Genomic DNA, 22,945 nt, shown 5'->3' on the forward strand with positions numbered 1-22,945 from the left:
TCTCTGCTCTAATTCATTCCAACAGTGTTCTATCGGTTTGAGGTCAGGACTCTATGCAGTCCAGTCAAGTTATTCCACCCCAAACTCGCTCATCCATGTCTTTATGGACCTTGCTTTGTTCACTGATGTGGAGTCATGATGGATCAGAAAGGGGCAATCCCTAAACTGTCCCCACAAAGTTGGGAGCATGAAGTTGTCCAAAATATCTCGGTATGCTAATGCCTTAAGAGTTCCCTTCACTGGAACTAAAGGGGCCAAGCCCAACCCCTGAAAAACAACCCCAGGTTGTAATCCCCACTCCACCAAATGATTTAGACCAATTTAGACAGGTATGTTTCTGTACTTGCAGTATATTTAAAAAAATGTAAACATGGGGAATTGTGCATGCATGTAAACAGTACAAATAGAGATAGCAAATCTCCCTAACATAAGCCAAGACAGCAATAAAAACTGACAGGGGTTCTAATCCATCTCCACTATCCAAAACTATAGAAGAAAATGTTTTGCGTTTAGTTACACTTTAAATACTTGGTTCACTCCCTGCTTGTTCCATTAGCATAGAATCTTTCATTCAACCTGCAATCCCACTTGTTCTCAAATGGACATGCATTTGCTGGTAAATGTAAATGTGAACTCCACATCTGCTTTTAAATCACATCATGGTTGGTTTCTACAGGCCTACACTGACTGCTGTGGGGATGAAGCAGAGGTGTGACTCATCTAAATGCACAATGCTTCCAATCATCTAGTACATACTACTGCTTCATTACTCTCATCTAACACTGTAAGGGCCCTTTGACACAGGCTTTCCGATCCGGTCCGCCTGTCAGTTTTTGAGGCCGACCTGATCGGATGCTCCATGCACCCCTATGGAGCAGCGGGTGTCAGCTGTGACATCTCCGCTGACACCCGTTGCTCTCCGATCCGTGAAATCCAGACGGATGGAAACCCTATTTTCCATCCGTCTGTAGGATCAGATCGGATAAAAACGGACAGGCGGTCCATTTTCATCCAAACTCCTATAGAGGACAGCGGGGATCTGACAGCTCCATCTCAGCACATTGAACGAAGACGGAGCTGTCATCCGCCTGCTTAGCGTGTATCGGCGGATTGATCCCCACTTAGCAAAATGGAGTCCGCCGGGCAGAAAGCCCCTGTGAAAGAACCCTAAAAATAACATTTAGGACCATGTTTACATTTGTGTTTGAATGGGCTGTAAAAACACGCATTTGAGCCTCCTTAAGACCCGGTTCACACTACTCCGACTTGGGACGCGACTTGTGCGACCTCAAGTCGCCCCAAGTCGCTTGTCATTACAAATTCAATGTAAATGAATGAAAGCCGTCTTAATATGCACTACTGAAGTCGCTTCGACTTCAGAAAAGGTTCTTGTACTACTTCAAGGCGACCTCTATCCGACTTGTGCACATAGACTTCAATGGGAGTCGCCTCTAAGTCGGATCCTTATCTATTTTCAAGCGACTGTGATCAGACTTTCCAGGAAGAAGAAAAAGATTACCCAGGCATTCCCCACAGACAAAGTCGCCTATCATTTTCAGTCTCTTCAAAGTCTTTTCAAAAGTCAAAGTCACGCAAAAGTCGTGCTAAAAAGTCGCTCCTTCATGGGGAGACTTTCTGTTTGCGGTAGTGTGAACCGGCTCTAAAAGAGAAGTTTGGGAAAAAACAAACAATTATACTCATCACTCCGATGCTCCATCTGTCCCCCGCCAGCTCTGCAGTGAGAACTGAGCGATGAGACATCATTAACCTCAAAAAATAGTGCAGTGCAACTGGTAACAGTAAATACAATGTGATAAGTGATGATAAAAATATGTAAAGTGTCAAAAAGAGATTAAACAATAAACAATGTGTCCAAAAATTGTTGATAAATCAGTCATTGTCCAAAAAATGAATTAATGTTATACAGGCATGAGCTGCTCCAAAACAGCAGTTCATCTGCACCTTTCAACATATAGTGTTAAAGCGGTGTTCTAGCTGGGGAAACAAAATGAATAAAAATCAGCAGCTACAAATACTGTAGTTGCTGAATTTTAGTATATAGACACTGTCCAGGGAGCCTGCGATGGACGCACCCCAGCCATTTTTCAGATGAGCTGCCAGGTTCTGCCGCCGCCATTCGTTCTCAGGGAAACCGACAGTGAAGCCTTTTGGTTTCACAGCCGGTTCCCTACTGCGCATGCGCGAAGCGCACTGCGCCTTCTAATTGGCTCGGCGTCGGGGGAAAGGAGGAGGGGGGCGGAACTTCCGAGAGACGGTGCTGCAAATGTAGCACCGGGGGGGGGGGGGGGTTTAGATGAGCGGAAGTTCTACTTTTGAGTGGAACTCTGCTTTAAAAAATCTTCAGTTTATTCTCCACCTCTGTGTATACAAAATAAATTGAAAACAAAAGTGTTTCTAATTCCTCCACCAGTGATTGGATGATTGCTTATCTTACATTTAGACCCCTGTATTACCAGCAGGTCTAAACAAGCAGTCCCCTGATAGAGATAACACCAGGTGTAATTCAGCTCACTCTCCTCATCTCGTCTTGTAACAGGTGCATGATAATCATCAGCAATATATAAAACAGGATGAGAAAGATCAGAAAGATCTAGTACTATCTGTATATACTATATACTGTAGGTATATTCAATAAAAACAAGTAAAATATGAGATGGGAACTCACATATATGACACTAAATTGTGCCAGCAACGCTGTATCTTGGTCTAGACCGACAAGGCCTAAGGCTAGGGCGGCACTTTGCAGGCTAGGACGGCACTAAAAGATGCCCCTGAGTCTTATGGGGTGGACTGGGTTGGGAGAAAAATCTGTCTGGCACCCCCATAAAGCGGCCGCACTGCTGTTGGTATGATAACCTGACCAGGTCCTCCCGCTTCACTGCACCAGAGCCCATGGTCACATGTACAGCTCAGCAGGGGGACCACAATAGGCAGACATGCAAACTATGTGTTAGCAGCAGTGAAGCATTTTCAACGCAACCTAAAAATTATCAAAGGGCAGCAGGCGAGCAGAGGCATGCTGTGTGGAGTCTCCCTGCCCTCCTCCTTTTAGAGCGGTAGACGTTTTTTGTGTGTGCATGCCCCCCAAACAGCGCTGGTCCTTTGTGTGAGATGATCAGATCAGGTAGGATGGGGATGGCGGGATTTACACCTGGGGTGGCACGGTTTCTGCCAGGCTGGAATGGAATGAGATGAGGGAGGAAGTTTATCTGGAGTGCAGCACTTCTAGTTCTACCACATCTGGGACACCTCACTACACATCCAGGGAGGTGGACAGGTCACTTGAGGACACATACACTCATGATTCACACAGACAGGACCATCAGTGTATATATAATACATGGGGTGATGGGGGGATCAGTGTATATATAACACATAGGGGTCAGTATATGTATATATATATATATATATATATATATATATATATATATATATATATATATATATATATATATATATATATTTATATATTATATGGGGGGGGGGGGTCAGTGTGTATATAATACATGGGGTGATGGGGAAGCAGGGTATAATAAATAGGGGGTCAGGGGGCTGTCTACCAGTCTTCCTGTCTGCAAGGAGAACTGGGGGCTTCAATAATAATAACAGATGAAGGGGTGGATCTTAAACAGGAAGGGGTGGAACAAATTTAGATAGGGGGTGCCGGATTTTAGTCTTGCCTAGGGCAGCACAAAACCAAAATACACCACTGTGTGGCTGTACATAGAGTAAAAAGCTCCGTACCAGCGTGCGCCTAGCAGTTAGCAGTGGCTGTGGGAAGACATCCGAAGGTATGGCTCCTATACCCCCAAACGCGTTGCTGCCTAGGCTGTGGAGGGGGTGGGATTGTCTAGATTAGGCTCTCAGCAGATCTTTGGCCATACTTCTCCTTTAACCTGCAAAGAAAGTGGACGGGGGTCTATACATGCCGGTGCCCACGAGTTTTTGCATCACGCTGCAGCAAAAAGTTATCCTTCCTCTGTGAGCTTCCTTTTCAACTGAATAGGGCAGGGCCACAACCTCAATGCGTCTGAAATGCACACAGTTGTGGCATGGTGATGTGGATTTTCAGGGGTTAAAACAGGCGGAGATGAGGGAACACAATGCCTCCTCACCAAATGTCATATGCCCTCTGAAAAGCTATCCACCATGGATCACTCTCTGGAGGGCACCGCCAGTATAAACGAGCCCTAAATAAAAACCTTACTCATGGCTTGCTCATGACTGATTGCATTAGATCAATATACATTTCAATCATTTCAATTCCTTTGACCTTTAAAAGGCTAAGCTCACCTATTCCAAAAATAGCTTATGCAAGAAAGGAGAGAAATCTACTAGATTCCTTCATTCATGCTAAACAGTGTAGAATAGATGAGGGATTCTCCCATGCCAGTTTGAAGGTTTGGTGCCTCAGGCCAAGAATTCTTGGCCTGAGGCACCAAACCTTCTAACTATCCTATACCCAAGGGATGTTGGCAAAACCAACTACATAGGGGTTCTATTAGAGAATAGCAACCCTTTATACTGGATTCTCCCATGCCAGCTTCTGTGTTCTGACAGCCAACAACCATGGCTGCTAAATACCCAAACATTGAACTGCATCTATTAAGCTTCACATTTTTATGACAGCTTGCCTCTTTACGCACTTTCCACAGTGCCAGGTTCTTGTTTCTCTGGAATTCACTGATAGCACATGGATATATCCAAGTCCTGCTTTTTACCTTAGGTTGTTGCATTGAGATGTGCTTTGTTATTTACCCTTTCTGACCAGCATTCACCTGATAAGTACCATTACATCCAAACCTGTTTTGTGCTACAGTTAATAATAAGTGACCATATACTATGATGGCATGCTCCCTCTGTTAGTCGTCAGCAGAGTACTGCCATAAGTTTAGGGCCACCCCCCACCCCCAATTGTCTACCCTATAATAACCTACCACGATAAGGTTCTACAGCCTACAATATATAAAGTGCATTAACAATACTGATATCAAAAGTTAAATACATAAAAATTGATTTGCGATATTATAATCCAGTGCTGCTATTTTGCTTCACCCTGGGAGTGGCTCTTCTGTGTTTTTCTTGTACTTGCTATAATATTCCAGCATGCATAACTCAAGCCTGGATAGCTTTACCTGTAGTTTAGAGTGCCACACATTCTTGCCATACCAGCTGCTCATTACGATGATGAAAGAGTTGAATGGAAAGAAACTATGTACCATTTTGAAGAGGAAATTTCACTCAACTTTGTGTTTGTAAGCTTACTTTACATAGCATTTTAAGCTTTACTTAAGTTGTTAATTCACTGGTAGATAATCATGACTTTGCAGGTTTACATTACGAAGTAGTAAAATAGAAAAAAATTGAAAAACTGGGGCAGCAGAATGTTATCTTCATAGGACATTACAACAAGTAAATTTTATTGTAAACAAGTAATTTTACAACGCAATATAAAAGGACATATAAACACACAGTGTACACATTTTCTTCCTCTTGATGGCTACTACACCCCCATATATTGTGGTCACTTCTACCTGGGAAGCTACTCAAGAGAAATTATTTGTGTGTAGGCCATCTAACTTGACATATGGCTGGAGTCAGTGGTCCTCTTTTTTTCCTATTATTATTCACTTTTATATAGTTTTTTCATCCCTAGATTTGGTATGTCTAAAGTTAACATACACAGAGTCCAATTGGGATCTAGTTTTGTCGGCACAATTCACCATTTGTGGTCCAAGCGTGTTCTATCTACACACCTATCAGTGCCTATCAGTACAGCCTCATCAGCGCACATCAGTGAAGGGGAAAAATTACTTGTTTGCAATATGTTATAACAAACTATATAAAACCTTTTTTTTCAAAACTTTCAGTCTTTTTTCATTTGTTTAGCAAAAAATAAAAAACCCAGTGGTGATTAAATACCACCAAAATAAAGCTTAACTACTCAAGTTATATTTGATATTTCTCACTGCAAATTCCACTGCAAATGATCAGAGGAAAATAACTTACAAAGAGAAGTGGGCAGCACATAATAAAGTAAGATAGTGTGAAAGAAGAAAAAAAACATTACTACCAGAACCCAGTCTAAAGAATGTTTCTCCTTCACTGATTTCAGTAAGCACCTGGGCCTCGAAGGCTGCACAATAAGTGCCAAAGGGCCGCATGCGGTCTTCAGGCTACAAGTTGGCCACCAGAGGTCTAGATGGATGATGTGTCATAGGATGGCTCAGAAGCATAGTACTTTCTCAGAAATGTTCAATGTAAATGGAATTTCTCAGAAAAGCTTTCTGTTACAGAGATGTGTCCTGATTTTATACTACACAAGCATCCGACAGCAGTGCCTATCAATTCATGACTCATGAATCTCACTCACCTATCAGGGCCCATCAGTGCAGCCTACCAGTGCCTATCAGTACAGCCCCATCAGCGCACTTCAGTGAAGGGGAAAAATGACTTGTTTGCAAAGTGTTAAAACAAACTATAAAAGAAATTTTTTTTTACAAAACTTTCAGGCTTTTTCGTTTGTTTAGCAAAAAATAAAAAAACCCAGTGGTCAATAAATACCACCAAAATAAAGCCTAATTTTTGTAGAAAAGCTAAAAATTGGCCTGGGCAGGAAGTGAGTAAAAGTACCTGGTAGGCACTAAAGCTGTGGCCTAGTTCTTTCAAACTAGACAATGGTTGTACATGTGGTTATTTATGCAGGCAAGGTTACTTGGATCCTAGTCTGAACCCATCTGAGCAAGCCTGACAGGAAGCTGTCCTAGGTCAATTATAAGTGGCCAATTCGTTACCTGCCCTGTAGCTGCACATATTAACAGCCATTGTATACGCAGGGCTAGGAATGTCGCAGCCGCAGATGATTGGCTCGTTATAGGTGACGACTTCCTGACAGGATCACTCAGATGGGGTCAGGCTAAGATCCCAACACACCCAAGCTCATCACTACTTGCAGACTTGCAACCGTGAGAAGGCCAGAGATTGTGAGACATGCTATAGCAGCTGTTGGAGAAAAAGGACCTACTTTACAAATCAATGCTTCCAAATGTGTGTTCCCTACAGCCTCCTTTTAAAAATTACTAATGTCACATTTGATGCTTCTCTCTGCAAAATCCACTAAAAATGTTTAGAGGAAAATAACTTCCAAAGAGAAGTGGGTAGCACATAAAAAAGTAAGATAGTGTGAAAGAAGAAAAAAAAAAAATTTCTACCAAAACCCAGTCTAAAAAATGTTTCTCTCTTTACTGATTTCAGTAAAGGCCGTACACACGAGTGGAAATTCGGCCAGGAATTTTTGTCCGACGACCGATCTGCTGATTTTTGGCTTGTTAGTATGATGCTTCCGACAAACGACTCCGACTTTTCGGCCGAAAAAATCCTGGTGTGCAGGCTATATAATTTTTGTCGACCGTCAAAACACGTCCGATTTTCGTCTCATTAGTACAGATTTCGATGGGGAAAAATCTTATGAGCAACACTAGGCATGCTCAGAGATGAAAGAACACATACAAAGCAATCCAACACATGACATCACTTCTGAAGTAGAATTCTGTCGTGCGGGAAAATTCGTGTGCAGTCTAGAGCACATTCCAACCAACAGACACCACTCTGGACAAAAGACGAACGACTGGTCGGGCGGAAATTCGTTGCGTGTGTACGAGGCTTAAGTACCTTGGGACTCCAAGGCTGCACAATAAGTGCCAAAGGGTTGCATGAAGTCCTCAGGCTACAAGTTGGCCACCAGAGGTCTAGTAGGATGATGTGTCATAGGATGACTCAGAAGCATAGTACTTTCTCAGAAATGTTCAATGTAAATGGAATTTCTCAGAAACGCTTTCTGTCACAGAGATGTGTCCTGATTTTATACTACACAAGAATCCAACAGCAGTGCCTATCAATTCATGACTCATAATCTAATGCTTCTGTAAGTAGAGCTATGTCAACAATGAGAGAATCAACACAGTAGGTTTGGGGAGGAAACCTAGTATACAGAAATACAGGGTGTAAAATAATGAGGTTACACATTTCACTCAGATATTAGCTTTCTGTATTTAGATCAGTTAAGGGATGAGTGTTGCAAAAGTTGAGAGTTGCACTCCGTCTTAAAGCGGTTGTATCCTCACAACATAAAAAAAAAAAAAAAAACGCCGGACCTTCAGAGCACATGCCCTGCTGCTGTCAGCGGCTGCATTCAGGGTGAATATCTTGTAAACCGTGCAGGAGATATTCATTTTACCGACAGGTAAGCCTTATTATAGGCTTACCTGTAGCTAAAAGTTTAATGGCGGAGTATACTTCCGCTTTAAATTCTTTATATTGTTTTATTCCATGAAGCCAAAGTGAATGCATACATTCTGTCTCCACCCAACATACCACACTCTCCAAACTCATTTCACCCCTAAGGTCTTGCTCACAGGGATTAGAGTAGGTAGGTACCCCCTACTTGAAACACATTGAGGGAGTGTGATATGTCAGGTGGAGACAGAATGTATGCATTCACTTTGGCTTTTATGGAAAAAAACAATATGAAGAATTTAAGATAGAGTGAGACTCACAACTTTTTCTACACTTCAGTGGGAGCAGAGGTGGACTACAGGTGCCCTAACAACTCCTAACCATTTGCTGACTGCAATACATATATATAAATTGCAGTTTGCAAGTGGTTTACCGGGATTAATGCTGAAGCTATCAACTGTAACCCCAGTATTTTTTTTGTTCAGCCGGCAGGTGGCTTTCTCTTGAAAGCATTTTGACTGGCTCATGAGCCACTGGAACGCTTTTAGAAGTGGCGGCAGGGGACGTCCCCCCTTCCCGCCACTCGCTGGTGTTTCTCTTGCTTACTGTTTCCACTGGCTCGCCCAAGCTCGACCTGACGGTGCGGCCCGCTGGTCACAGAGGAGATAAAAGACTAGATCCTCTTTGATTGCCTTTATGGCCTTGGTGGTCTAGAGCAACGTCATGATGTCACTTCAGGTCTGGTAAAGAAATCTCTCATAGAGGAGAGCGGGACTCTGACAGGTCCGTCTATGCACAGTGAGCGGAGAGGGACCTGTCATCCAGTGGGGATCAGCGAATCGGGCTGAAAGCCTGTGTGAAAGGAGCCAAAGGCAAAACTTTTTTTTAGATGTAAATTCACTCTCTAAAATTGACCTGATCACCAGTATCCCTGGGAATGAAAACTAAAGTAAGGCTGAGTTCACACTGGCAATAAAAGCAGGCGTTTGAAAGGCGTAAAAAATGCCCCTCAAAACCTATGCACAAGATACAATAGACAGCACAGCACATACACACATTCACACACATTATCAAAACATGAAGCGTTAGCATTCAAGTCTATGGTAACGCTTTTGTAGAGCGTTGCAGCACAGTAAAATTATTTTTTCTGTCACCTTGTGAAGAAGTTTTAATTAGGGATGCACCGAAATGAAAATTCTGGGCCGAAACCGAAACCGAAAATGCAGGAGGCCCTTGGCCGAAAACCGAAACCGAAACCGAAAATGACTTTTTCCCCCCAAATAATTTTAAATTAGATAGAACAGGGGCATACACAAAAAACAGGCAGTGACGTACACCTGTTGCTGCCACCCTGTCACAGTATATGTACTGTGAAGGGTTGGCAAGAGGTTAATTTAATTACCAATGGTATTAGTATTAAGGAGCATGAGGGGGGTTAATGTATTGCCACTGCTGGTCACTGATGCATTAGTGACCGACCAGTGGCAGTTAATTAACCCCTTTGTGCTGCATTAGTGCAACCAGTATCAGTGTTAATTAACACTCGCTGCACTGATACTGGTTGCACTAATGCAGTACAAAAGGGGTTAATTTTTTTTTTTTTTTTTTATGCAAGAAGATTTCTTTTTATGTTCCTATAGAACACAGAATTGCATAAACTTAAATGAAACATTATGTATACATACAAAGAGAAAAAAGTACATTTGCTGCTTCAGGGTAATTAACCTTCAAATAAAGTACATGTCTTTAAAAACTGACATTATTTCAAACATTAGAATAAACTTAATTACAAACAGCAAAGTAATTGAACTGTTTGGAATAATTTGGTGTTTGTTACTGCCATTTCTGCACTGCTTCTTTTCAGTTCAAAGACAGGGAGCTTTTGGCAGATACTGGTCAAGATAGCCCAAGAGTTTTAACAACTTAGTTTCACTGGTTGTCATGTGGACGCTTTGCTAGAGAAAAAAAAAAAAAAAGGATGGCTCAGATTTCATTCATGAGGCTTGGAACGTGTACGTAGCTGCTTGCTGTTCTGCATATTTCCCGCCCACATCCCCCTCTCTGTCCTGCACATACGCCGAGATAGGAGAGTGGGCGGCCCCGGGCAGACAGAAAAACTGGGGTGGGAGGGGGAGGAGGACGAGCTGTGTGTGTGCCTATCTCCTCTCCTGTCCGTGTCTGGGAGGGGGGGGAGTACTGCTCGCTGCTGGGCTGTGTGATAGACGAGGTGTCACAGACGCTCCGTTCTGCTGCAGCCACGGCCCCTAATTGAACAGACTGATTCTCCTATCCTACGGACGGGAGAATCAGGGACTTTTCAAACCTGCGCTGCGGCCATTAATTTCGGCATTTTAACCCATTTTCGGCCGAAATGGGATAGGCCCATTTTCGGCCGAAAATTTCGGTGCATCCCTAGTTTTAATGCTCATCAAATGCGCTTAAACCATGCATAGGGCGTTTATGGAGCGTTTTTAACGCTTGTTAAACGCACCATACTAAAGCTCATTGACGCCTGTTTGACACCCATACTAACGCCATCCAAGCGCTTTAGAGCGTTTGTTAAGCGTTAGAGGTTTAATATGAACGAGCCCTAAAGCTTATATTTTAGAAATTTTTTTCACAAAAATAAAAAAGATGTCATATTTACCTGTGAGGTCCACAGCTGTGATCAGGGCTGCTGTTATAAATCACAGGTCCCCATACAGCATACCTGACATCCCCTCCAAAAAAAAAAATGAAATGTTTTCACATAAAACACACTGAAATTATTATTAATGGACACAAACATAACTTGCAAAATTCCTGCAAAATCAAATTACATAATTCTGACTCCGTACCTAGGTTCAGGTTTGAGGCCACCCACCCTCTGCGCAAGCTAGCTCAATTATTCCAAACCACCAGTCCCGTCCACCACTCCTCCCCCTGTTCCATCCTAATTCTAAAGAAATTTTGAATTTTTAAATTCTCAGATCTGGTAATAAGAGGGTATATACAGGTGGGGGTTGACGTGGTTAAAAATAGTGTTGTGTTTTTTTTTTTTCGTTTCTTTTTAAGAAAAGGGACAATCCCTCCAAATTACAGCTGTCCTCCAGGCTCCCCTTGTATCCTCCTGACCATCATCCCTTTTAGCCACCTAGAAGATACAGCGGAGTAAAGATCCTGCAATATTTTATGTCACACTGTATTTGCGCAGCAGTCTTTCAAACGTAATTTGAAAAAAATACACTTTAATGAATTTTAAAAAACTAAACAGTAAAGTTAGCCCAATTTTTTTGGAAAATGTGAAAGATGATGTAACACCGAGAATCATGAGAGAATCGTCATCTTTATTCTCAGCTAAAAAATCGTGATTCTCATTTTATCCAGAATCGTTCAGCTCTAGTAGATACACAGCAGCCGGGGATATACTGAGAAATACTGGGATATACTGGGGACGGCGGACATGGGAATCACATATGGGTAGGACAGGGAGGGGGATCGGTGCGGTGGGGTAGCAAATTACAGGAATGATGCCCTGTGTGTCTCTCACTCCAGCAGCTGAAAGCTAGGGGGAGGGGGAGCTGCTGCAGAGAGCCGCACAGGGGATTGATCCCTTTAATTGCTAAGCCAAACATCCTCCCTGTCCTGCCACATCCGATTTCCCCTGCTGCCCAGGCCCCCCTGTGTCAGTACAGTGGGATCGGTGGTACCCCTTTATCAGCAGCCCTGGCCGTGACACTTGATAAAGGCTCTCAGACCTTCAGTGTGGTTCCTGTATTGCTTCCTGTAAGGAAGAATAATCACGTCTTCATATATGTGTTTCACGTATACATGTTTTTTATTAGGGTCACTTTTTATGAATGAATTTTTTTATGGATTATTTGTTATCTCATTTCTTTCTAATCCTAATGAGAGTTAAGTGTTTGACCCCCCAAAACGTGTTGGCTTTGTGGAAAAAAAAATGATGATGGACCGCTTCAGTGACTTCCTCTGAGGGTCCCCTGTTTGGGATACCCCTGTTGATAGAGAAAAGCTCCTAAACACTCAATGTTATACTGTATACTACATGTCTGCTGGCAGCAGACTCGGTAATCACTGCGTCAGAGAACAATGGTCACCAACTATGCTGTCTGTTACATGTGTGTGCTAAATTAATCAGTAATGAATTCAAACCAAAAGTAGTAACATTTTAAACATCAAAAAAATAATACATGACTACCAACTGGCTCCACCGTTGAAACTGATTATAAAGACGTTGGGTATGTACTAGAGACAACTGTTAGATTTATTCTGCTATTATGTTTGTAAAAAAAATACTATAATGAATTTAAATGCTGAACAATGTGTATTTCTTTCTTTTACAGATGATGGCATACAAAGCCTGAAATCTAAGAGCATCTCTAATTCTATGTGCTGTTTACTGACCTTAAACTTCTACAAGTATACATTTATTCTTGGATTTTTTTCTATCACTAAAAAGGAAACTATCGTCAAATATTGCTGCTGCCCAAATGGATGCTATTGAGACTACAAACATTGAAGTACACACAGAAGTTCCCCACAGTGAAACACAAAATGGATTTCCAAGATCAGTTTCTTCAAACAGTGAAGATGACAAAACTGTTAGGACAAAAGCCAAAAGTCTTCCCAACGGTTTGAGGAAAGGAACAAAGAAATATCCAGACTATATTCAGATTGCAGTACCAGCAGACTCAAAAAACAAATTTCCCCTAGAATGGTGGAAAACAGGAATTGCCTTTGTCTATGCTCTTTTTAATATGGTTCTAACCACAGTCATGATCACAGTAGTTCATGAAAGAGTCCCACCTAAGGAGGTGAACCCACCATTGCCAGACAAGTTCTTTGACTATATTGACAGAGTGACATGGGCTTTTTCTGTATCAGAGATAAGTGGGATGATTCTGGTAGGAATCTGGCTACTCCAATGGCTTTTCCTCAGATATAAGTAGGTGCACAAGAGAATTTTTTTTTCCAGAAATGTTTTAAAAGATTACCATTTTTGTAGAATTAACAACATAATGGTGTAATTTGACTGAGATATAATGCTGACAGTGTGTATAACAGAAGTCAAAACAAAGAGTCCTCATTACCAGTGGTTACAACAACCCCCAACCTGTGAGTTCATATACTACAGTATATGGCTAAAAGTTTATGGACACCCATCCATCACACTTATATAAGCTTGTCGGATTGCCCCTTCCCCTTAGTGACTTTACAGTCTCCATTCTTCTGGGAAGGCTTTTCACAAGATTTCGGAGTGTGTTTGTGTGGCTTTACGCCTATTCAGCCAAGGAAGTATTTGTAAAGTCAGGTACTGGTGTTGGTCAAGAAAACCAATCTCTCAATTAGTGTTCTCTCCTAATGGGTGTTTTGTAGGGGTTGGTTTGGGGCTCTTGGCAGACCACTCAAGTTCCTCCTCCACACCAGGTTTATCATATTTTTTTGGTATAAACCTGCCTTCATACACATGATGATCTACAGCAATTGAAAATCTTCACTAAATAGATTTAGGTGAAGATTTGCTTCAATGATACAATCATGTGAAAAGCAAAGAAGAAGTCAGAATAGACAGCCGCACATCGTGATGGGATACCAATTGTGAACTTCTTTATTGTAGTGTTGACAGATAAAATCACAGGAATCCACAGATAATGGTTAACGTGTTTCACTCAGCTTTGTGCTTAATTATAACCACGATTAAGCACAAAGCTGTGTGAAATGCGTTCACCATTATCCTTGGATTGTTGTGATTTTATCTGTTTACACTACAAAAAAGAAGTTCACAATTGGTATCTCATTACGGTGTGTGGCTGTCTATTACGAGTTCTTCTTTCTGTTGTGGTGGTGAGCCTGGCCAACATCTGTAGGGTTACCTGCTGCAGGATTGATTTCACTGTCTTACCTGGAGTGGTGATTCCTCTGCATGTGAAAAGCAAAAACCTGTTTATTTCATCTGTGCATGCTTAGGCTGGCCATACATGGTTCAAATCTCAGCGGATTCCTGCCAAATGATTAATGGGCAGGCCAAATGTACCAATTAGATCGATCGATCAACTTGGGTACAACCAGGCTGCCGGGTTCACTTATGATTATCGCAAGTGGCTCCTGTAGCCACTAGCAATAATCACTGTCTTCTCCTGCCCTCACCTCCCCCCCCTACCCCTGTGGGTGCAGGAAATACAATTTCTTTACCCCCTTAGGTATTCAAATTGAATGCAGCTATAATTTATTGAGAAAAAAAATCTCAACACCTTTTGATATATCAATTTAATGGGTGTCCACATACCTTTGGCTATTTTGTGTAGGTAAGTACCTTATATTCTTTGACCTTACCCCTCCCCAGGTGTTTGAAAATCTCCAATTTCCTCCTTAACCACTTGTCTGCCAGTGTCATTTGTAAATAGTAGCTGGTAGCTTTCAAGCACACTCAAAGGACAGTTGTTATAACTGTCAAGCCAGTTCACTTCCACAGCCTCAAGAGGCTGCACCTCAAAAGGCTTCCAAAGCCTTAAAAAATGCACCGCCCCCCCCCCCCCCTCCCCGCCCTGACTATCCCTGCCATATATTTAGGCTTCAATGTCCCTCCTAAAATTATCTCAGGCCTAAAAATGTGCATTCCATCATCTGTCCCAAAAAAATAATTGCTCTGGTAGACAAGTGGCTAAAGGTTTGCTTAGATAGGAGTGATACATTTATTTATTTAATTTTCATCTCTGCTATTTAACTTTCCAATTTTGATAGCTTAGTGCAAAATATTCTAAAGTAGAGTCTTTAACTTCTTCTATTACATGAACATGCATAGTTTACACTTGGCAAAAAAATGCAGGGATTAAATTCCAAAACACTTTACTTAGGAGCTGGCATCAGTAGTATTGAGCCCTGCAGATATCCACACGCTTTTTCCTACTACTGCTTATTGTAGTCAAGATGCAATGGACGTAAGCTGGCACTTAATGTTTTTGAAGAAATAGGTGTTCTGTGAATGCCTTATTAGTACATAAACATATTGCTGGAGCTCACTGGAAACAGAGTATTATTTTTCAAAGTGAAGCTTTGGTCCGAGCACAAAAAAAACACAGGCTTAACTGGTTCATTTAATCATTAATATGCCATAACAAAATTCAATGGAATAGCTTCTATAACAGTTCTTGTATTTTCTTGTTTCTTTTTGCTTATACCTACATTTTTTTGATGGTTTTGAGTGGAAGAATAAGGGTTGGCACCATAAATGTGTCTGCTGGCTCCTAACTCAGGCTGTCTGGCACCTAAATTCCTTTGTTCATATTAGGGCTTTGGTATTTTAGTAGTCCTTAGATAAGGGATCAAATTTTAAACTACCACTGCAGGAAACAAAAATACCAAATAATGGTATCCGTAGAAGACTTTCACCTTCATGGAACACAATACATATAGATCAATGTGAATTAACACACCAAATCCCTGCCTATATAGGTACTTTAGTTGCAAAATGATATACAGTAGCACTAATATAACCAGACATGTTGTGGTGAGGTAGGCCAAAAGGTACTGAAAAGCCCTCCACTGCACCAGTGGCTAAACACAGTAGAGTTTCTTAGAAAAGAGCATGTTGTGTTTCATCACACCCCCTACCACACCCCTTATAGGAGAATTCTACAAAAAAAAAAAAAAATTGTTAAACCCACGAGTGCTTTTTTTTTTAACCACTACTATTTCTTTATACTGGCTTTTGAAATTTAGATGCAGCTATTTAGAAATTGGATGAAAGGCTTAGCACTGGAAAACACTTTTTGAAAGTGCATTTTATAGACAACTAAATAGACCAAAATTAGGGACAAATGAGAAGGAAAGAGAGGCAGAGGGACTTTGATCAAAATCAGGGACAGTCCTCGAAATCAGGGACAGTTGGCAGCTATGTATATTTCACATTTTAGGATATGGGTGGGATAACCATGCAAATGATTTTCTCTTTGGCCAACTGTGCATCCAGACCTTACTAGTTAATATGATCCTAAAACAGTATAGTATAAAATAACCCTTTTATTTTCAGGCATTGTGATGGAATATGATATTTAGATAGCTTTAATGCTAAGAAGGTTCTGCTGTATTTTGCACTGGTTCACTGGAGGGTTTTTTTGGTTCTCTGTGGCCCACCCAACGTCACAGAAGCCATTGTTTCCAAGCACTGTGCTAATAGTGGTCAACAAAGCTGAAACAGCTGTGTGCAGTTTGGAATAAATGGCTTTATAATATTAGGTTGTATCGGGTTCTATAAACCAGAGGTTCTGGATGTACGGTAGCCCAAGGGGAATCAAGGATTTTTTTTTGTCCTAAAATTTGTAACAAATGCCATTATTTTGGGGATTTGTGATGACTTGAGGTTGAGATTGAGACATGTAAATATCTACTGTCCTAGGATGCTGCTACCATGCTTCAACAGCACATTATTAGTGGAAAATTTAAATTACTATTGATTCTTCTTATATATATATACATACAGTATCTCACGAAAGTGAGTACACCCCTCACATTTTTATAAATAATTTATTTTACCTTTTCCTGTGATAATACTGAAGAAATGACACTTTGCTACAATGTAAAGTAGTGAGTGTACAGCTTGTATAACAGTGTAAATTTGCTGTCCCCCAAAAAATAACTCAACACACAGCCATAATGTCTAAACCGCTGGCAACAAAAGTGAGTACACCTCTAGCAAAAAATGTCCACATTGGGCCTAAAGTATCAATATTTTGTGTGGCCACCATTATTTTCCAGCACTGCCTTAACCCTCTTGGGCATGGAGTTCTCCGGAGCTTCACAGGTTGCCACTGGAGTCCTCTTCCACTCCTGCATGATGACATCACGGAGCTGGTGGATGTTAGAGACCTTGTGCTCCTCCACCTGTATAAGAGTTGAAACAGCTTATAGGTTGAGGCACAAGTAGCTGGTTGTATCTGTAGATGTACCTGATTACCCTAGTTTTGATATCCAGAGTAGTACACGCAGAAAAGGGAAGACATTTTAGTTTAGATAACTAAAAGATCAACAAAGTTCTAAATGTTTTTGTCTATTTCTATTTACAGATCAATTGTGGGGAGAAGGTATTTTTTCATCATCGGTACTTTGTACCTATACAGATGTATAACAATGTATGTCACAACCCTACCTGTGCCTGGCATGCACTTTCAGTGTGCTCCAAAAGTAAGTTTTGTCCCATTTAAAAGAAAAAGTTGCACATTAAATTTTGTATACATTATTAGTATGCTTCTGACTGTTAAAATAAAATTGCCAGCTGACATACCTTCACTGAGTTAAGATATACTTCAATTGAACAACAAATGAAGATACAGATCTCTAATATGTTTCAAGCTAAAAAGCACTAAGTTGTAGAGTAAGTGCTTTTTTGCTGCCTATATGTTCCCTGTTTCAACCTAATAAAGGAGTTTGCATCAAAATCTACATTATGCGGTTTTCCATTGTTTGATTGAAGTATAATGCTCAGTGGTGAGCTGGATGTGCACCTAGCTCTGTATTGTGGGCAAGGGTGGACCAAACTGGAGCGGTATTACTGTTTTAAGATTGATAAGATAGTTGTTTCAACACTCACCTACCCCTCCCTATAAAATGGAACGTAGCAGACTAGTTTAACTGCTGTCAATGTGTCTTTTTTTACTTTTTTTATTTACAAGGCTCATATTGGGCATTAAATAACTGTGAAAAACAACATATCAACACATGTTTATAGTATTTATATAAGCTTTGTTACTTTTCTGAAGTCTGTATAACGTGTTAATATACTTAAACAGAAACAAGACTAATGTTTAATTTACCTTCAGCAACCACCAGCAATTAAAACATTTTTTTATCGTAACCATTGTGGTGACAATCAGGCCCAGCAAATAACCTGTATGCAGGCATTGGTGATAAGCTATCTCCCTGGAGGATCTGCTAATAATTTAGTGGCTTCAGATATTCAAAATATAATTTTGTTCCATTTTTAGTGACTGTATTTGTCTACACCTTGCTACTGCTGTAGACTGAAAGCTAAAGACCATAGACGGTACAAATCTCAGCCTGCTTAGCATGGATGGGCCGAGATTCAAACCATGTTTGGGCAGGCTGATTGTACCCAAGTCGATCCATTGATTGACTTGGATACAACCTGCATGTCAGATTTTTAGGATGCAATTTTTTCAAGAGGCTATAGTCTCTAGCAATAAACACTGTGTTCTAGCAGGGACAGTTCCCTGCACCTACCCCCCACTGGGAGAACACAATAGCTCAGAGGGGAGGTATTCCCCCATCAACACTAATGGTGTGAATACACGATAAGAATATCGCCCGATCATTCGACCACCGACTTTTGAAAAAGTATTTGTCAGTCGAAAACGTTGCCAACATACACGGATCAAATATCGCCCGACCGTTGCCCGCTGACCATCGAAACAGTGTTCGTCGGTCCTCATGCGTGATGAGGTTATACAGATTTAAACTGAACGACCTCAACACCAACGTATAGAATATCGTTCATTCACAAACGAGACGACAGAATTTTTTGAGTTTTTCAAACGGTATTTTTCGTTCACAATATCGATATCGCTCATTGATGGCTGGGCATTAAGGAGTAGAATATCGGCCGATCGCTCGCTGAACGGAAATTTTCGGCCGATTTTCTGATCGTGTATTCCAGCCATAAGGCAGGCCATAGATGATACGATTTTGTTTCCTGCAACCATGGGTTGCATAAACATAAGAACTGTTCGCTTTTTGTCAGATTTTGCTTCCTATTCCATTGCATTCTTTTATAGGTACAAATATTGGAAAGTACTGTATGTCCAAAGACAGTGAATCTGTTTGTCCTTTGATAGATATAAGAGATAGAAGGGCAAGTCCTACATACTGCTACTGCCTTGACAAACTTGTTTGCTGACAAAATTCCAAACTAGAGAATTACAAATACATCTCATGTGTCTGGATGTAAATTGTGTTGCCCAAAGTATCCAGTCAGATTTCACTTGACATTTTTCCAGGGCAGTTTAGAAAAAAAAAAACAAAAAAAACAATTTCTATAGGATATACAGACAATTTTTTATTTTGCCAGACTGATTAATGGGCCTTACTGTATGTGTATAAAAATGTTTATAAGGGTTAAAAACAAAATAGTCTGTACATTGACTGTTTAGTCTAGGCTTACTCAAAGTTTTTTTACCCCAGAGGAACCCTTGATATAATTTTCAGGTCTCCATGTAATAACCATTTCATTGGTTGTCCTTGGGAAAATGCACCTTACATTAGTAGCTGGTGGTAAAAATGTCTCCATTTACAGGGGTGGTCTGAATGCCACCTTCCCAGATAGCTAAAAAGATCATTGGGGTCATGCACCTGGCTCTACCAAGTGGCATTGACCCCAGGAACTATGCAGAATCCATCAAATTGGAGGTCAGCCAGCCACAGCTCCAAGAACTTCTAGCAATCTCTGGAGTAACTGTGGACGAGAATGGCTAGTTTAATCCTAGGCTTCAAAAATATTATACAGCATCAGCCAGGTCTTGGTGGTCCTGGTTGTATATTGATGGTTTTGTGATAGACTGTTATCCAGGAAGGTCTAGCATTTTGCAGCATTTAGATGTGCTAATGGTTAATATCTATAAGGTCCTCTTTGTTAAACAGTCCATTCTGAGTCTGGACCTTGCCTTACTGGCAAATAATTCTGATGCTGTGGGCTGTGTCAAATAAAATACACCTAAATGGTTGTGGCCTGTCTACAAAAGTTTAAAAAATAAATAATTTTTAATAGTTTTAAAATGAAGAGTTCAGATTGTTTTTTTTTTTTTGGTTTTACAAATGCTTAATTTATTATAGAGATTAATTTTTATTTATTTATTTTTATTTTTTATATTTCTCAGCTTAATGGAGATTCTTACGGCAAAGCACAAAGAATTCTGCGACTGTTAACAGGGGGTGGCCTAACTATCACTGGATCTCATATCTTATGTGGAGACTTTCTTTACAGCGGACACACGGTCATGCTGACCCTCACCTATTTATTTATCAAAGAATGTAAGATTATATGTTCTATATGTTGTCGAGTGAAACATTTTATTGTGGTCTATGCTTACTATGTTTTCTTAACCCCTTCCTGCCTTGGCGTCCCCTTTAAAAGTTCTTAATGCCCAAGTATCGTCAATCATTTGACCACTGTGATTGGCTGTTACAGCGGTTACATGATCAGAAGCCGGTCCCGCCGGCTACCAATGTTTCCTTGGGACCGAGAGTTGTTTTTTTAAACATCATACTTTGATGACCGGGGATAGGCACAGACCAAGGCTGTGGTGGACATTTTCCAAAGACCTTATTGAAGGGCACCAAGGTACATTTCAGATTAAAACCATCAAAAAACGCTGTCTACTCTCTGACCTAGTACTCTCTGGCACATCAGGTACTCCAGGCTCTTCCTGCAAAGAATATATATTTCTCTTACGTCCTCCGACAGTCGCCGCCTCTTCATATTCGTCACATATGGGGTATTAGACTTTGCTCCGAAGGAGTAGCTAGGCAACAGAATATGTTAACAATAAAGCTTTTAACATATCCCACCCTCAAGGGGTGGTCCCCTCAGTCAATACCCTCCTACTTCCTGCAACCATATCTCAGTTTTAATGTCTAGCTTGTCAGGAGTGGCTGGCTCTCTCTGTGCTGGGACTTTCTGTCCCAGACTCTTTCTTCTTTTTAAAATTTTGTTTGAGTTTTTCTCTCTACCTTTACTTAGCTGTTATTTTGTCAGCGTTAGTTAGTTCTTCGGATGAAGAGGATCATGCGGACTGGGTCTCGGGCTGATCCCCCTGGTCGCAGGTCGTGGGTCAGTGGCTTCCCAGTCTGCCATCGAGCGTTCAGCCAGGTAACGCTCCTGGCACAGTGAACGACCCATCCCTGTTCGGTGCAGGGATGATTGGTGAGGTGGCTACCTCACAGGACGCTGTGCGGTTTCTTAACCCCCCTTGTGTGCGTCTTGAATGCGACTCTCCCTGCCTCATGTGCAGCGGCTTGTTCGCCTGTGCGGGTCCCCCACGCCATGTGAGGTAAGTGTTTTTATGTGGGGACCTGTCTGTCTGGGGGGGTGTCAGTCTGGGACTGTGTAACCTGCCTCTATTCACACTGCTTGTCTCCCTATCTCTCGGCTGCATGCTGTGGGCTGCAAGGGGGGGGGGGAGCTGTATGACACTGTGTGTGTCAGACTGGTCAGTGTGAGAAGCTGTGTGCTGTGGGGCATGTTTTTTTTGGCATGTTTGGGCATATACAGCGATCGCTGCGGCGATCTGACATGTATTCTGATATTGGAATGTAATGTGTGTTTTAATGCACTGTGGAGCGGCGGTTTCGGCGCCAAACGACGCCATTTTGCCTACACTCGCTCCGGCCGCATGTTTTACATGCATGGTGGCCATTTTCTTGTAGCCTCCATAGGCTTACATAGAGCGCCCTGGCAGCATCACTTCCTCTTTCCAGGAACACCGATCGAGGCAGCAGCAGTGGCGAGGGTCTCCTCAGGTTTTATCCTTCTGTTCTTGCTATCCATTGCCTGTGTTCAGTTTGCATATTCCCTGTGGGGGTCTCATTGTGCTTGAGTGTGGTGCGGTGGGCTGCGCTTGCCGCGCTTGCTTGAAAGGGGCAGTTAACCCTTGGTTGTCTGGCATTACAGGGGCAATGGATTCTCAGGAGGGCAAATTTCCTACAGTATTGGTGGAAAGCCAGGGGACCGCTGTTTCCCCCCCAGGGGGGGATTTAGCCACTATTGTGGCTGGCCTTGCTGCTCAGGTGCAAATGCTGGTGGCTGCTCAATCTACTAAAAGGCCCAGAGTTGCTCTTTCCTCTGATTCTGAGGGTGAAGGTGATGGGGCTGTTATGGCGGGGGCCTCCTTATCGGGGTCCCGCTCCTCTCTTGATCTAGTGGGGTCTGAGGTGGAGGCTGAAGTTGAGGGGGTTGATAATTCTCCCCCTGGCTCGCCTGAAGAGCTTGCAATCATGGATGAGTTGATTGCTTCCATTAAGCAAACGCTGCGTTTGCAGGACGAAGTGTGTGTCCCCGCTGCCTTGGCGGCTTATGGGACGCAGAGGAAACGCAGGACGCCGCAGGTTTTTCCCTGCAATGATGATTTTCAGCGCGCTGTTAAGGATCAATGGCGCAATCTGCGCAAACCTTTTGCGGTACCAAGTAGATTCAAGCTGCGTTATCCTTTTTCGCCTTCCACTGATGAAAGGTGGTGTGTGCCTCCACCAGTGGATCACGCAATTGCGGTTTTGAACAAAGCCACTGCGATTCCTGCAGAGGATTCCCCTGTCTTCCGTGATGCCACGGATAGGAGACTGGAGTCTCTTGCCCGTCATACTTATTCTGTTACGGGTTCTATGCTTAAGGCTCTGTTTGCTTCTCTCATGGCGGCCCAGGCGATCGCAAGTTGGACGCAGATGCTTAGGCGCGTCCTAGTGGCCGACTCGGCCTCGCCGGCGACCCTGGATATGGTGGATCAAATCCACCAGGGTGTCATGTATCTGTGTGATGCGGACCTGGACCTGGTTCCGTTGGCTGCACGTGTGCACAGCGTGGCGGTGTTGTCTCGCCGCCTGGTTTGGCTGAAATGTTGGTCGGTGGACCAATCTTCACGTAAGACCTTAGCCAATCTACCTTATGATGGGTCTCGCCTTTTTGGGG

At 42.1% G+C, this 22,945-nt stretch overlaps 1 protein-coding gene across 1 annotated transcript in view; it reads left to right on the forward strand.

Moving 5' to 3' along the window:
• Positions 1-22,945, forward strand: part of SGMS2 (sphingomyelin synthase 2) — an 87,052-nt gene that overhangs the window by 53,945 nt on the left and 10,162 nt on the right. Inside the window, exons 2-4 of the mRNA XM_082242973.1 lie at positions 12,600-13,201; positions 17,319-17,436; positions 20,142-20,295. Coding sequence (XP_082099099.1) covers positions 12,747-13,201; positions 17,319-17,436; positions 20,142-20,295 — 727 coding nt within the window. The 5' untranslated portion in view covers positions 12,600-12,746. The remainder of the gene's footprint in view (positions 1-12,599; positions 13,202-17,318; positions 17,437-20,141; positions 20,296-22,945) is intronic.

The sequence above is a fragment of the Pelophylax lessonae genome, assembly GCF_965119305.1.
Source record: "Pelophylax lessonae genome assembly, chromosome: 1".
In the NCBI taxonomy this organism is placed as follows: domain Eukaryota; kingdom Metazoa; phylum Chordata; class Amphibia; order Anura; family Ranidae; genus Pelophylax; species Pelophylax lessonae.